The sequence below is a fragment of the Arachis hypogaea genome, chromosome 19, assembly GCF_003086295.3.
Source record: "Arachis hypogaea cultivar Tifrunner chromosome 19, arahy.Tifrunner.gnm2.J5K5, whole genome shotgun sequence".
In the NCBI taxonomy this organism is placed as follows: Eukaryota; Viridiplantae; Streptophyta; class Magnoliopsida; order Fabales; family Fabaceae; genus Arachis; species Arachis hypogaea.
Genome location: NC_092054.1, coordinates 154,169,538 through 154,186,187, shown reverse-complemented (window position 1 = coordinate 154,186,187; position 16,650 = coordinate 154,169,538). Strand labels below are relative to the sequence as shown.

Sequence of the window (16,650 nt, the reverse complement as noted above, 5' to 3'; positions counted from 1 at the left end):
TAAAAAAAAAAATTGTTTTTTTACTTGTATTAGTTAAAAAGATAATTTAAGGACATACCTAACCTAAAACAGTCACTCTCTACAGAATGTTATTGCGGACGCAAACTTTAAATAAGAAATATAAACAAATTAGAACATTACTGTCTCCCAAAACTTGGTCTGGGAGATTATCAATTTATCACCATCAACCAAAGTTGAATTACAGCAGTAATGTGTCTAGCAAACATTGCAAAACCATTGCCGCTATCAAAAACAGCAATAGGATCTTAAAATCAAAGCAACCCCATTATATATATAGCTTTTGCAAACAGCAGCTTTCCAACTTGCCATGTTGGAAGTACATAACTTAGTTACATGATTCATCATGCAATAACTACAAAACGATGGACCAATGAGAATTCATCTGCTATCTGGGAATTTATCCTCATATGTCTGGGGAACCTGCCAACAATTCACATGATTTAATAGATTTCTGGTTAGGGGTTAGAAAGCTGATAAGCTGTGAAAATCTGGAAAAATCCAAACAAGGAAAACAAAAATAATCAGTCATATGCACCATAAAGCTTGCAGTGATCATCTTCCCAGCAAACCATCTTCCATGTAGGGCACGCTGTGCACTTGTTGCGGATTGAGTATTTTCAAACCGTAAGTAGACGGAACCAGCACTATTTCTGCTTATCATAAAAAATGAAAAGATAAAAAAGCTGCAGCTTATCGTCTTATGGAAGGCATAGAGGAACATAAAGCTTACTATACTCACTTATCGACAAAGATGTGCTTTAACTTCCCAAACTTAGAGCATTCTGCCTCAACATCTTCTTTAATATCCAAATCAAAATCCGATTCCTTCTGCAGTACATAAGGTCAATAATATCATCAGGCCACTATTTTGAAAAAGAATGCAAGGTGAAAATCTTCATAATATAGGTCATTTAACCACCTCGTCTTTGGGATCAAACATATTCTTTAACAGTAAGCATTCACTTGGAACACCAATTGTATCAATAGAGGAAATGGTAGGTGTGGGAACTTGAAGGCCTCCACCTGGCAATCCAGGTACCGTAGGAATAGAAGAAAGGGGAGAACCGACCATTGCAGGCATATTAAGGCCAGTGACGTTGACAGCAGCATTACCAGCTGAACCAGTCATGCTACAAACAAAAGCAAAAGAAGTGAGACTAAAGTGATATCAAAATATGACGAGCCAAATTGGAATGTACAACAAACCTAGGTGCAGTGCCACTGCGGTTCAACTTCTGCATGAGTAATGCTCGAGAACTGGCATTCAGGGACTGAAAAATATAAGAAAGGTCAGCTAAGAACCAGTACAAGTGCCACTTGCACTTGGGACAGAAGAGTGGGGGTTATTGTTAACTGCATTCAATTAAATAATAACCACAAATCCACAATAAAATACTAGCGAAATATGATTATATTTATACTAAATGTGGTGGCTCCGATGCAATCATGGAGAAGCAGCCTTTATGGGAAAGCTGAGAAACATAGTAACATTTAAAGATATTATACGCAAATCTTCAGACAAAATATATCACTTACCAAGCCACCACCTTCATCATCATCAAGATCACCAGTATTTCCTCCAACTTCTTGCATTCCAGATTGATCAGTAATAGCGGACACCTAATCCATAAATAAATAAATAAATGCAATCAGGTCATTCTATTTAGATCCTCTACACACAAAGATCATAAACAGAATATCCATTTTGTAGCAGTCATTAGCATCCAACTTTTATTAATTTATGGACACTGAAGATCATATTTAGTTGTCTATTTTCCTGAAAATTAAGTAATATTCCACAAGCTGAGTGCTCATTTTGATATTTTAGTAATGCACATTCTCCAAATATAAAACCTAACTTGAGTCAAACAAGGACCACTAAACTCAGATCTAAGGACAAAACAATAGTACGTACCTTGATTGTCCTGCCACCAATTTCCAATTGACCATTCAAGCTCTGTGCATTTCTCGCATCTTCAAGGCGTGCAAACTACAATAAACAATGGTTCAATCAACTGACACTGCTAGAAAAAATTGCAATTTTATAGAAGACTAGTCTCTCAAGTCCTGCAGACTGCAGTTCAATACAATCAAAGCTTCCGCATAGAATATGGGCAACCTCTTCAAATATTACTATAACATATAATTTTAGAAAAGGAAGTTATAAAAACATAAAGGAAGAGGCAACCAAAATTGAATGCATTTAACCAGACAAAAAAGTCATGATTAATCACCTGCACAAAGCCAAAACCTTTGCAGTTCCCACTTTCATCAAGGGGCAGCTGGACAAGCTCAACCTGACCAAATGCTTCAAACACCTAAAAAATGAGACCAAGGAAGACAAGAGAATAACATAGGCAATTAGAAGGGAAAGATTGGACTCAAAAATAATAAATCAATAAACTGTGAAGGAAAAACAAGATCCTAAGTTCAACTAATTGACAAAGAAAGGGAAGAGAAACAAAAACACTAGATACATTCTAAGTACATGAGTCTAGCTCATTCTACAATCAGAATTGCATCATATCATGACGACCCCTTGCGGTCTATTAAATCTAGAGACTCATTTAGAAGTGACGAATTGTACATAGGCCAAAAGAAAAATAAGTGCTCACCGTCCGAAGATCAGTTTCGGTCATATTGAAATGCAGATTGCCTACATATAGCCTTCTTGCTCCCCCTGAATATGGGCCTATAGCTCCAGCAGGTCCAGTAGCAACAGATGTTGTGGACTGAACCAAATTTTTTTCTGCTTCTGATGGCTTCACCATCACTGGTTGACCAAGAAGAAATTGGCCAGAAAGTGCTATTGCCATGGGGACAGACATGACATCATAGAACTCAATATACCTGTAAACATAAACAAAAAAATATTAATTATATAAACATAAAAAGCCATTGAAAGAGCAGAGTTATAAAATGTAATTTTTAATTACAAATGCACTGATGGCCCATTAATTGAGATGGTGAAAGTTTTGTAAAATCACTGTACATAGAGAAACAGATTTCGATACATATAGAAAGGGGGAAAAGATAATAGACCATTATTACAATGAAAACTTGGCAAAAACTATGCTTGTTAATTCCACAGTTCCCTCGCATCATAAATATATCAGTATGTATATTTGTCAACCCCTATGGTGGTGTTCGGTGTTCATAAAACTAGCACACAATTTTTAAGTTGTACAAATTCACTTGAATCAAACATGATATACAAATTCTCAAGATATAATGCCATCCTTCATTCATTTATTTAACAGCCAACAGCACCTGTTTCATGCTACTCCCCAGTTTCCATAACTATAAACAGAAGTTAGCATTCAAGATTCTTAAATGGGAAAAGTATGATAGTCATTAATGGCAACTACATGGCATAACTGAGAAGAGAAACAATGATTTAGTTCTGTGCACAGGGATGTAATGCATACCCAACACCCTTAGAGCGTCTTGAATTGCGGTCCATAATTAACCGAACATCTCGCACCTGAATTTGATAAAAGAGAGATGTCAGGAAGACCTAGATTAAAATAAATGGGACCTTGAAACCAAAAAGACCAAAATAAGAAAGTAGAAATGCATAGCAATTGAGATATTATAAGTTAGAATTTTGTCCAAGCATCACTGCAGACTTCTATATACTATTGGCGTTAGGCAAGAAGGTGCAACATCAATCATGAACGTTACACTTTTAGTAAAAGTTCTTAAATTACTTGGCAGCTCACAATTTACTACAGTGTAAATCTATTCATCTCTTCATAATGATCTTTAAATTATGTTAAGTTATTAATAAGAATGGATGTAGTCACACTGACAGCAAACAATCTATACGTTTACAATCTATATTTCATCAGGTAACGTTGTTTTTTAAGGGAAACAGAGATATACTAGATTCAAAGGTCAGAAGGAAACAGAATCTAATCCATTTAGAAGGTATTTCTTCACATTTATATATTATACTACATGGTTCCATTCAAACTAACAGAAGAAAGCAACTCTAACGTTACATAAGAAAGTATATGGAGTATCATGACCTTGCCCGCCCTTGAGAAGAACTCATACACATCTCTTTCATCTGCTTTCAGAGAAATCTGGGGAAATGGGGAAATGCTTTGACATATTAGTGCTTGCGATAAATGATGTCAGCAAATAGAACATCTGGTTGCATTCCAGATATATCTGGATTACCTGATAAGCAAACACAGTTCTTTGATCTCTTTCAGGATCAACCTCAGGTTCTGCTGCCTCTTCCTTTTTCTCTTTATGTCTTCTGCAGCACAAGAAAAGTGCAAAATTATGGCCCATGTTATTCGAATATGTGCATCTCTTCATAGCAATTCAGATATGAAAAAAACAATAACATATGGATAACAAACTATTGCATCAACCATATTTTCCCGACACAAAAATTTCATAATCCTTAAATTTGAAAAGGAGCAGATAATTGGCCTTAAATGTATAAAGTCCAATTCCACGTTACAAAGGCCTGCAGGGAACTAGATTAAGTTAACATGAAATCCTTAGGTAACAAGTTTGAATTCATCACTTTGCTTGTTTAACTCAAAAAGAACCAGACCTAGAGATTAATGGAAATGGTAATTAATGCTACTGACACAAGATTTGTACCTTCTACAAATAAAACAAAATCTTATATTGAAACAGCATCGCCAATTTGGATTGATAGCAGTACGAAGGTTTGAGGGACCTAATTGCATTAAGTTGAAACCTGTTAAAAGCTTATATATACTTGGTAAGAGAAACCACACAAGCATAAAGAATGAAATTACTTTCATATATAGTTTATAGTTTTATAAAAGATGTCCCTAGTGACGAGACTAAATTAAAGGTACTAATCACCAATAACACGATGGAACATAGCACAAAAAATCCATCATATCCATGCTGTATAGAAATGACAAGAATCAAAGTGTACTGAATTTGGTTTCATATTTATCACGTTAAACAAAACTTAGGTGTCAAAGATGTTATCATCTGAGAGTCGCAAAAGTCATTCACTCAGAACCCATGAACCAATTGATATACAAGACCTGGACATTAATTATAGAATAGCCTAGAAGTATGATATTTCTTGAATTAATAACAACTACACCCATTACAAAAACTGTGACTAACATGCAGAACATTGTTTTTGCCCAAAGGCATCAGAAGATGAGATAGCTTCTCTTAAGCATAGCCCATTACTCCCTCACCAGCATTTCTGCAACATAATAAATGCAATTAAGCAACTAAGCTCAAAAGGGAAGATAAATAACATGCATCACTGCAGCTATAACAAACATTCAAACCCCCAAAAGCTTGCAATGCACTCTTTCCATATACACTCCAGAAGAGAGAAACTTTTGAAACCCAGAGCTGAGGTTCCAGTGTCTGGCCCAATTGCCAGAAAGACCATCTGTAACTGCTCTACCATATCTGCGAGTTCCCAGAATCTAATATTCAATATTCAGAAGCTTAAAAACTGGATAACAACAAAACTAACTATATAGAACGCAGAATCACTATTTCCATCTAGCTTAGAAAATAATTTAATACTACCTTTAAGCAAATTTACAATGAGTTTCACAGTACAAAGGAAGGCAAGCATGCCATAGTCACAGACAAGGGTAATTTAGTTAGATATAAAGTCATTCGTGTATATTTGTCCAACAACTTAAATTCTAGGACAAATGATTCATAACATGATGTCAAAGCATTAAACCAAACAATCCAATCATCCTAGCTCCCTTCCGCTCTTTCAACTATATATTAAATTTCAGCACAAAGTAAGGTCAAGCCATATTTGTTCATGCTACCTAAGAGGATAATGTCTTTCCTGTCATCTAAGCTTAACAGAATTATGAATGGAAATATATCTGGTTTTGTAGTAAGTTTGCAACTCCTATTACTAGCTGAATTTTGACAACGATTTAATTTTAAAATGACACAAGTATAGAGACTAGAAATCCAGGAGTCACATTTTGAAAGCAAATATGACAAACATCAACATCCCCAAAGGATTTTTTATATATAAAAACAGAGGCAGTTTAGTCATATAACAAGTAACTTTCAAGTGGAAAGCATATCTAATCCTTTCCATATCCAATGCTTTGCTAAAGCACCAGCTTATAGTCTTATATGAATAATCATCCACTGTTCTCAATAGATGTTGCAAGTTTAAAAGAACCAACAAACCAGCCATCTAGGTAGGCAGCTAAACAATTAAACACTGCCAAAAAGTATAAAATTGAAACAACAGAAGGATACCTGCTTTCTCTATCCCGTTCCCTGGATTCCCTTGCCCTTTCCCTGTCTCTGTAATCCTTATCCCGGCTCCTTTCACTGTCTCTATGCTCCCTGTCACGACTCCTCTCTCTTTCTCTGTCATCAGGATCACTCTTACGCCTTTCGGATTGACTTCTGCTTCGCCGTGAGCTCTCTTTCTCCCTGTCCCTTTCACGGTCACGTTCTCTGTCTCGCTCCCTTCCATACTTGTCCTCATCATCTCTGTCCCTATCTCTCTTCCCATCCCTGCTGCTCCTAGAGCTTCTATGCTCATCCTTCTCCTTGTTTCCATCTCTGGACCGGGAGTGACGACGCGACGAGCCTCTTTCCTTGTGCTTATCGTAATCACCACGAGAACCATCGCCAGATTTTGAATGCTTAGAGCGGTGATCCACATCATTATCATTATCATCATCACCATCATGATCATCCTTATGCCTGGAACTCCTACTATACCCTTTCTCTTCTGATTTGAAACCTCCACTCCTGCCATTAGCGGCTTCCTTCTCCTTCTTAAGCTCGGGATTCTCAACTTCTTTCTCTAAGTACTCATATTCATCGAAATCCATCATAACTCCAACACTGCGATTACAAAATGCTCTTAGTTTGGAGTTTTGAGGCGTTAATATTGTACGGGAACGTTGCAGCGACGGAAATCGAAAATTGAACGTTGAAATTAATATGAAAAGTGAATGATTGTAAGAAGAGAATCAGAATCAGAATCAGAATCACCTTGCTCTTTCTTTGACTTAGGAGGCGTTAGGGTTTGCGGTTGAATCTAGAAAATGAAAATCAGGTCCAAGAATTTACCAGTTACCACTTACCACTATCAAATCAATGCTTTTGCTCACACTCACACTCACTCTCAAAAAGCTGCCTCGTCCTTCAAACCAAAACCATAGCTTAGACGATGTTTTTTCTTTCTTTTCTGTTTTGGTGTAGAGATGGGCCTATTTGGATAAAATTAATCCAAAGCCCAAAGTTATTGAGGAATTGGGAGCAGCCAGCTTACTAGCATATTGTGATCAGCACGTCCAAAAAAAAAAAAAAAGAGCATATTGTGATCAGTGATCACAGACCCTACAAAAAGAAGTATTTACATTACGGTCCAAATAAAAAAAGAGAGTTAAGTACATTTATCTACGGGGAGAACCAACTTGGGTTGGTCTCACTTGTCTACCTAACTAAGGGTTTGTTTAGATGCTATTTTCAAAAAAAAAAATTAATGATATTTTTTTTTTAATTTTATAAAAGTAAAAGTGATTTTATGTTTGGATATCTTATGTAAAAAAATTTTTTTATTTATCAATTATGTTTGAGTAAAATAAGATAAAAGTATTTTTTTGTTTATTTATTATGTGAAAAATATATTTTTTTAAGAAAAAATATCTTTTAAAAAAAGATGTAAATTGTAATTTCTCAAAAAAATATTTTTTTATTTTTATTGTTTTTTACTTTTATTATTAGAAATTTGCCAAACACACTAAAAAATAAAAAAGATCTTTTTTTATTAAAAAAAATTATTTATTGATCTAATAGTGCCCAAACAAGCACTAAGTGTCGGAAATTCAAATATCATTTTATGTATGCAGCAATTTATTGGTCAGTAATAAACTTTTAAATGAAGTTTAAATTTGCGGTGAATTAATTTTAACCTGTCGAATTGAAAAATACTGTAAAAAAGTTCTTAGAGGTAAGATCCAAAGCTTCTTGAAATTGGAAAATTCTTATTTATGGTGTAAATTGATTTATTTTCTTACTCTATCATCTATCAGTTTTTCTCTCTCTTATTTTTTTTTTCTTTTCTACATTATTGAAATTCTTTTGAATAAATAGATATAATTACTCGATAAAATGCAAAAAAATTACTCCATAAAATATGAAAGATGTCTGACTCCTTGAAATTTTCGTGCAAGAAAAAAAAAACACTTGTTTTGTTAGGATAATGTATAACAAAGAATCAGAAATGTTTGTTATATATTTCATATTGACTATTATTGTCCATAAAGTAGGAATCTATAAGCTAGATTACAATATAATAATAAGTTTATAGGAGATTTATATATAGCAATTTTTCATGTTAATCTATCAAACACAATAGTCAATATATATATATCCAGGATGCTACGCATCTATGTAACTATGTAACCAAGTTGGTCCAATATAAAAAAAAATCCAATACCATTAAATGAAATGTGAAATACACGTGCCCAACACATACAAAATCGCTCTTGGCTAATACTTTTTCTCCCCCACTTCTTCTTCTTCTTCTCTTTTCACGCTCGTTTACACACGGAGCGTCTTCTTCTTCGCGTTCCTCCTTCTCCTTCTTTTTCGCGTTCCTTCTTCTTCACATGTTTTCTCTTTATCGTCATTCTTTTGTTGTTGTTGCTGCTGTATTTTTTTGTCTTTTCCTCCTTCTTTCTGGTGAAAAAGCAGTAGAAGGTGAGGAATAAGAGTTTTAAATAGTGCAGAATGAACCGAACACAGTACTCATAGTGAACCGAACATAGTACTTATGGTGAACCGAACACAATACAATTGTATAGTACTGAGTGAACGAAATATAATCCATTATATAAAATCAAATTCAAATAACCCTGCCTATAATTTACATATTATCAATTCAATTCAATTCAATTCAGTACACCTCCGTCCATTTAATTCAATTCAAATTAGCAATTGCATTTCATTCAATTCGATTCAAAATTTAATAATCCAAACTTTGTCAGTTTGATTCGTTTCAGAAGAGTAATCCAAATCGCTCTCCTGATTTGAAGTTGAGTCATTTATTGTTTCGATTCAGAAGTACAGATCGAAGAAGAAAACGAAGAAGAATAGGAAGAAGATAAATGTAACCAGATCGAAATAAGAAAACGAGAAGATGAACGCGACCAAAGGAGAACAACGAAGGTAATGCAGATCAATAAGAAAGAACGCGAGTAGAGAAGGAGAAGAAGAAGAAGGTTTGCGTTGCAGCAAAAAGTTTACGTTGAGCAAAACTTTAGGTTGCAGCACATTATATGTAGCGTGTGTATGACAAATGAGTGAGGAGTGAGAGACGCGCGTGTGGAGAAAATTACTTAGTTAACAACTATGTAAAAAATACATGAATACATAATTTTTCCGATATATATTATATAAAGCGATTCTTGTTGTGGAACTACTAGTGATAGATAAACCACCGGGCGAGTTAATTATTTCTTTCTCAAGTCGTATAAAGCATACATATTCCAATATATTTATTTAATTTCATTATTACTTATTACTTATTATAGTATCAGTATAAGTAGTCTCGTTCTCATTCTCGTCCTGGGTTGAACGTAAAGGAAATATGCATGGTTACTAGATTGCCACCAATGCTGGAGTAATAATACAGCACATACGGTACTGAGTTAGGTATTTTCAGCTAGCTAGAAATTAAAACACTTCTAGAATCAGCAGATATATAATTTATTTAAAATTCTTAGTCTTCTTTGGTCAGTCACTCAGCAGTTCAAACTACGTGTTATATATATGTAATAATTTATTGACGAAGGACACTCATATAGCATTTGTTTTTGGGACTAGGATTAGAGAATTAAGATTTAATATTGTATTTGATAGTTAAAAATTGTAATTAAATTTTAGTTTTAAAATATAAAATTTTAGTCTCTTTAATACTTTTGAAAGTAGAGATACAGTAAATCAAAATTTTTTTAGATAGAGATTGAAATTTTAATAATATATTTTTTTAAAAAAACTACCCTCATTTAATTTTTCAAATTCTAAATCTATCCCTTAATTTTTGTATTTATCTTAAATTAAACATAATACTGAGATATAATTCAGTATATTTTATATCAAACACAATACAGATCAGTTTCAATCTTTTTTCCAAACGCAATCTTAAAAAACACTTAATAACTACGAGTCTAACATTCATTATTAATAAGGTGAATCTTCAATAAGTATTTTCTTATAAGAATCTTTTATAAAGATAAATAACTTTTTTTTTACCAAAGATATGAGACTCGAACCCGCAACCTCTTAATTGAGTATGGGAAGACTATGTCATTTGAGCTATTACTCATTGGCATAAAGATAAATAACTTATTATAATAAATGTATGATATAATATTAGAATTTTATAATCATAAAATTTAGAATTTAATATTTATTTACTTTAAAAAATTAAAATTTTAGTAAAAATTAAATAAAAAAAGAGTAATTCTTGTCTGAAAATTTTAAACGTATTAAAATATATAATTATTTATATGTTCTTTCCAATTATTTTTGAGACAAGTAATTTCAACACATCCATCCATAAAAAATACTAAAGTATAAGTAGTTATCACGACTATTTTATAAGCTTCGAAACTAAGAAAAATTAGATGAAACGTCCCTAGTAAAACCCAATTAAAGAGTGCTAAACACTTGCATTATATATATTGTTACACAGATACACACGTATATTAAATTTAAATGCATGCCATCATCTTTAATTGATAATGATTGTTTTCAGGTTTATATATCTCTCTCTCTTACCAATGCAATAACCTTTCCTAAATATAGAATAGAATCCATTCAATATTATAGATTCAACTTTTAATTTGAACAATCAAAAGCACCCTTTTGAGGAGCTAAAAGAATAATTGATCATTGCATTATTCAAAATGGACCAAATTAAATAGTGAGAGAGAAGCAGCATAGCATATATATCGTTGTTCGTCTTTTTCTTATATCGTCATTGCCAACATCATTAGGATATATATTGCGATCATCATGTATGTAATTTAATTTGACCATTATTTAGACCATTTTGGATCCCTTCTACTCTTGCAATGCTTACAATATCAAGAAATTTATTGTTATATGTATAAAAAATCAATCATTAAATAAGATATTTAATTATAATATATATTAAAAATAAATTAAATAATATACATATTCATATACAAATACACAACATTTTTATTATAAAGGCTTAATTATTCTGTTGGCCCTGTAGTTTTATTAAATTTTTAATTAGGTTCTTATATTTTTTTTCCTTTCGATTGGGTCCTTATATATACTGCTTTAATTTTGTAATTTAGTCCTTCTTAATGTAAAAAATATTAGAGTTAACTACATATTTTGTTCGCAAATTAAAGGTATATTTATAATTAAAAGCTTAATTAAATCTTTGGCCGCATGTATTTTGGTAAAAATATTACGTTAATTTTAACATTTTTAACATAAAAAGAACGTAGTTACAAAATTAAAAGCAATGTAGGAACCAATTGAAAGAAAAACAAATATAGGGACTTAATTAAAAATTTGATGAAACTATAAGGACCAACAGAATAATTAAACCTATTATAAACACACATACACACACATATATATATATATATATATATTCTCTAGTAGTAAATTAAATGTTAGATTATAAGAACGTTTTCATGTAATAAATAAATATATGTATTAATTCGATATAATTTGAATAAATAACTCACATTACTAGAATAAATTAATAGTTATATAATTAAAGATAAAATATATTTTTTCGTAATATTTGTAATTTTTTTTAATATTTCTAACAATTAATTATATTCAAAATTTTTAAATATTTTTTATTTATTTATTTTTGTTTTTATATAATATTTTTAACTTGTGTCAAAATGATCTGATCTTTAGACGGTTTTAATTTTGTTGTTAACGTTTTAGATGGAGTTAATATTCATATATAATAATTTTAATATAAATAAAAAATATTAAGTATAAAATTAAATTATAAAAATATATTTTAAACAAATCACAAATATTATGGAAAAAAAAAAATTTTACTTTGCTTATTAATTAATACATGTATGATGTATCCCTGCCCATGTCCTTAAGACTCACATGGAATGGGCTCCAAAACTTAGCTTTCAGTGAAGCTGTGATCTAATGCGTGCAAATCCTTCTGTGGCCAATTTCATATATTATTATTAATAGTTAATCATAAATTGTCACTTTCTTTTTTCTTGAATACATGCAACATCATAATATAATTCCAACTTAATTAGTGGTATCTAGCAAGCTAAGTGTGAACTGAAAACATTGCCGGCTAGCAAGCTAAGCTACCCAAAATAATATTCAAAAACACATAAATAAATAAAGGTTGAACCGTTGAAGTGATGAAAACATTGAAAACTAACCTAGCTAGCTAGAGATAGCTTATTATTAATGTGAAAGGTTGGGTTTCGGAACTATCTATATATCTAGAAATAAGAGGTTGATTTTTGTAGAAATAAAAGAAAATTGTGTGTAATACACTGGGATGATAACGTGATGTGTGTTTTTTTTTTAATATAGATGTTAATTTTTTAAAATTTTAATGAAAAATTTAACTCTCAAATTTAAAAAATAGTAAAATTATTAAATAAATTTGACTCTCAGATTTCATAAACACAAAATTTTAAAATTTTGTAATTCGATTTGTATATCTTTACTATAAAAAAATGTTGAGTACCGTTAAATTTAATATCGTATAATAGCGACGAATTTACCGGCAATAAAGGTGTCGAATTCGACATGTTAAATTATTATCGGCAAATTTACGGTTCTGACGGTAAATTCATCGATAATAATTGGAGGAAAACAAACAAAAATAGGCACATAAATTAATATCGGATTTACCATCGGATAAATTGGTCGATAAACTCATTTAGTAAAAACGTTATGTTTTGGTGACCCCCAAAAATCGACGGTAATTTTGTCCTAAATTCAAAGTGCGAACGATTTCCCCCTTCATTTCGAATTTCTCTCTCTCTCTCTCTCAACTATTTCTTCTCCCTTTCTCTCTCTAACCCTCTCCCTTCCTGCCGCTCCATCAGCCCCCTCTACCGCCTCCTCAATTCGTCTTTCTCTCTTTTCTTTCTTCTTCCACTCTCTCTCTAACCCTCTCCTCCCCGTCGCTCCATTAGCTCCGCTGCATGCCAGCCCCGCCACCGCATCCTCTCTAGTAGCCCCTCTCCCTCTTGCTACCATCCAATTCTGGCAGCCGCCACCAATAGCGCCGACCACCATCAATATTCTCCCGTATGCTTATGGATTTGCATTCTTTGGTAAATAATTTATATTTTTGTTTTTGTTACATTTATGATTAATTTAGGTTTTAGTTGTTAATTAGTATAATAATTTAATTAGAAATAATTTTTTTATTTAGTGAATTTACGTGGTTAAGATAGGATTAGGTTAGGTTATTAGACTTTTGTGAGTTCTAATGCTGTAATAATGTGATATTGTTGTTGTGTTGTTGATTTTGAATTGGAATTGAATTTACTAAATTGGTGATGCTCAAACTTGAATACATATACTTCACATAGTTCAAGTTATTCTGTTCAAATAGGCATATTGCTAAATATTTATGAAGTTGGTTAAACTTACTTTTATAGGGGTCAATGTTTGGTTAAACTAATTTTATCTATGTAATTAAATAATTAATTCTCTATCATTCTAGTAGTTCTTTATTTTATGCATAGTCAGTGTAATTAATTATATTATATTATTCGTTATGATGTATATATTATTATTATTATTATTATTATTATTATTATTATTATTATTATTATTTCCTGCATGAGTCAACAGTCAACAAGTTGATTAAAGACTCCAATAATAAGTCACATTAATTTTCAATATGTTTTAAGAGTGAAATGACAATAAATTAAAAAAAAATTAAATATGAGATCATTTTAAATGACTCATGGATGATTTCTTATTTGCACACGGACAAAATTATACATGTAGTAATATATATTGCTAAATGTTTGTGAAGTTGGAATGTGACTTACCTCTTTTGTTTTATTTGATTTTAACGGATAATATATTTCTTTAATTAAGTTTAACATCATTTATTTTGATTAAGCATTTTGAATGTTGTTGTGAATATGTTTAGCACATTTTTAAATGGTATGCTCTTTGCAGACATGACAATAGGTAGAGGTATTGCAGATCAGCCTAGTGGTCGTGGTCGTGGTAGAGGGAGGGTTTCTGGCAGTGCTCTTGGAAATTTTGGATTCCTCTCCCTCTAATAATCCGACTACCCCGGTGTCGTTATAGATTGTGGGGGCATCGGAACAACCGTTCATCATGGTCATGGTGCCTAATCCTAACTACGTCCCTGCGCCTACGACGATGAAGCCGCCTCTAGTCGCTTAGCAGCCCACTGTCTCGGCGATGCTGCCTCCAACAACGGACATCGCGACGCAAAAATCCTCTCACAAAAGCCATCCAGTTGATGCCCCATCATCACCTCCCATCGTACGGTTGACGATTTGGCCTGATGGCGGAACGGCGCAAGTACTACTTTAAGTCTTTTATATCCTGAATATTTGATATATCTTGATTGTTGATTCTTGATTATTGATTCTATTTTCAATGGATTTAGGATTGTAGGTTTGAACTGTTGAAAATGTTTGATATATTTTGATTATTTATTCTTCATTATTGATCATAGTTTAGTGGATTTATGGATGTTGCTTCTTGATTATTGACTGTTATTCATTTATTGTTGACAATTGATGCTATTTAAGTTCATTGTTGATGGATAGAGTTTGTGGCGCATTCCAGTTAGATGAAACTCTACCAAAATTTCTAAAAAAATCTCTATATATTATGGTTATTTACTTCTGAAGTTTTAATTTATATTGTCATATTAGTTTGTTTGTGAATTGTTGATAGGTTTGCACCAAATAACAACGCATGTACTCAGGAGATAACCAACGTCATCAAACTGATGTATGACTATTCATGGCCGAGCTACAAGAAAATCTCTCTGAGACTAGAGAGCGATGGTTTCAGAAGTGGACGGTAAAAACTTAATATAGTCAAATCTTATTAACTAGTTTATAGCTTATATTTTGTTTAATACGATATATTTTGATTAACTAATTTTAAAGTTTCTTTGTGCAGCTGAACTTTATATGGGACAAAGAGCACGATGCCCTCATCAGGAAGATATACGACCAACGAATGGGTAGACGGCTGCAACAGATGCTGGAGGATCTACATGAGAGGTGCAACCACCTCATTTTCTAGCTCCACCCAGAAATTAAGAAAGCTCTGTGCGTTTATTGGGAGACCGATGGGTTCAGGCATCAACGTCTCACAAACATAACAAACAGGAAATCAACCATGTCGTCCAAGTATACCAGCGGCTCAACAACCTTCATGAAGACTAAGGTTAGGCTGGTATGTAACTTCTCTAAGTTTCTTATTAACTTAGTTAAATTATTTGACATATCATTAATAAGCATCCTAACATATTGTTTTAATACAACATGCGTAGTTGAAATCGTTGGATTACGATGCAACATTGGCAAAGACTTTTAAATACACCCACACTTTGAAGGAGAACAAAGAGAGATTTACTGATAAGTGGTCTACGAATCATTATGTGAATAAACATCTGATCTTATGATATACAATTTTTAATTAACTGTACAATTGTCGTCGTAATAATAATAACATGTGTTACACAAGAGTCTTACACACAGAGATCGGAGGCTGCAACTCAGCAATTTCGACAAAGTGGGAAGGATGCCAGTAGCTCTGCTGCTTCAGTCGTTGATTTCGATGCGGTTTGGCGCGAGACTATCTCAATGATGTACAAAAATTGCGTATACTTAATTTATCATCAAATTTTATTCGTTTTTTCAATGATACTCACCATTTTTTTTTTCGTAACACCTAAAATTTGACCATTCGATTTGTTGATATTCGAGTTTACACCATGGTACGTAAACCACACTAATAAATTCCAATAACACTAGAAAATATTATTGTTGGTCCAATATTAAAATTAAAAAGTAAAAATGGGACAATATGATACAAAATTTATAAATTAATTAATTAAGACTGTTCATGTGAAGGTGGGTGCTGGCTGGATTCACAATTTGGTCATGGAATTGAATGTTATTTATGCGAGTGCTTTGAAACTTCAACAACTTATTAACCTTTCGCTTTCTCATGCCAAGCAGGTCTTGATCTATAACTAATTAAGCTAGGCACCATATATAGACGACGAAGACGATGATGATGATTATAAAATAATACTAAAAAATAATATTGGATTGACATGTGCCTCCTTAATTTGACTGAATTATCGATAATGACAAATAAATTCGCTTTTTATAATATATATAAGATTGTAGATTTGACATTTCAAATCTATTATTATGTGTAGTACAACTTTATTATAATTATTTGAACCTCACATCACATATGCAATCGTTGGGTTACGGTCACACACATGCACATGCACACTCATTATTAACTCATAACTAATAATAACTGCGTTTAATTAAAAATACTAGTATAATTATATATATCTAATAATCAAGA

General features: G+C 32.2%; 1 protein-coding gene across 5 annotated transcripts; it reads right to left on the bottom strand.

Moving 5' to 3' along the window:
• Positions 1-106: 106 nt before the first annotated feature.
• On the bottom strand, positions 107-7,230 carry LOC112775939 (uncharacterized). Of its 5 annotated transcripts, XM_025819854.3 has the most exons (15): positions 7,033-7,230; positions 6,283-6,882; positions 4,645-4,723; positions 4,207-4,288; positions 4,053-4,109; positions 3,450-3,505; positions 2,637-2,871; positions 2,256-2,339; positions 1,937-2,011; positions 1,558-1,641; positions 1,228-1,292; positions 941-1,151; positions 761-849; positions 557-671; positions 107-441 (listed from the first exon to the last, which is right to left on the bottom strand). In XM_025819854.3, the coding sequence occupies exons 2-15, from the start codon at positions 6,791-6,793 to the stop codon at positions 400-402; spliced, it is 1,785 nt and encodes a 594-aa protein (XP_025675639.1). In that variant the 5' UTR covers positions 6,794-6,882; positions 7,033-7,230; the 3' UTR covers positions 107-399. The 5 variants fall into 5 exon arrangements, with proteins under 5 accessions (XP_025675639.1, XP_025675638.1, XP_072084037.1 ...); XM_025819853.3 differs by lacking the exon at positions 4,645-4,723; XM_072227936.1 differs by lacking the exon at positions 7,033-7,230 and having other exon boundaries at positions 6,283-7,018.
• Positions 7,231-16,650: the final 9,420 nt, after the last annotated feature.

What these genes read in the sequence shown, in the direction of transcription:
- LOC112775939 (XM_025819854.3), bottom strand. Translation starts at nt 6,793, where the DNA reads ATGGCAGGAGTGGAGGTTTCAAATCAGAAGAGAAAGGGTATAGTAGGA. An exon ending in CCGAAACTGATCTTCGGACG is followed by an intron (nt 2,340 to 2,636) that starts GTGAGCACTTAT and finishes CTCATTTTTTAG; the next exon opens with GTGTTTGAAGCATTTGGTCA. An exon ending in ATGATGAAGGTGGTGGCTTG is followed by an intron (nt 1,293 to 1,557) that starts GTAAGTGATATA and finishes TATATTTTTCAG; the next exon opens with TCCCTGAATGCCAGTTCTCG.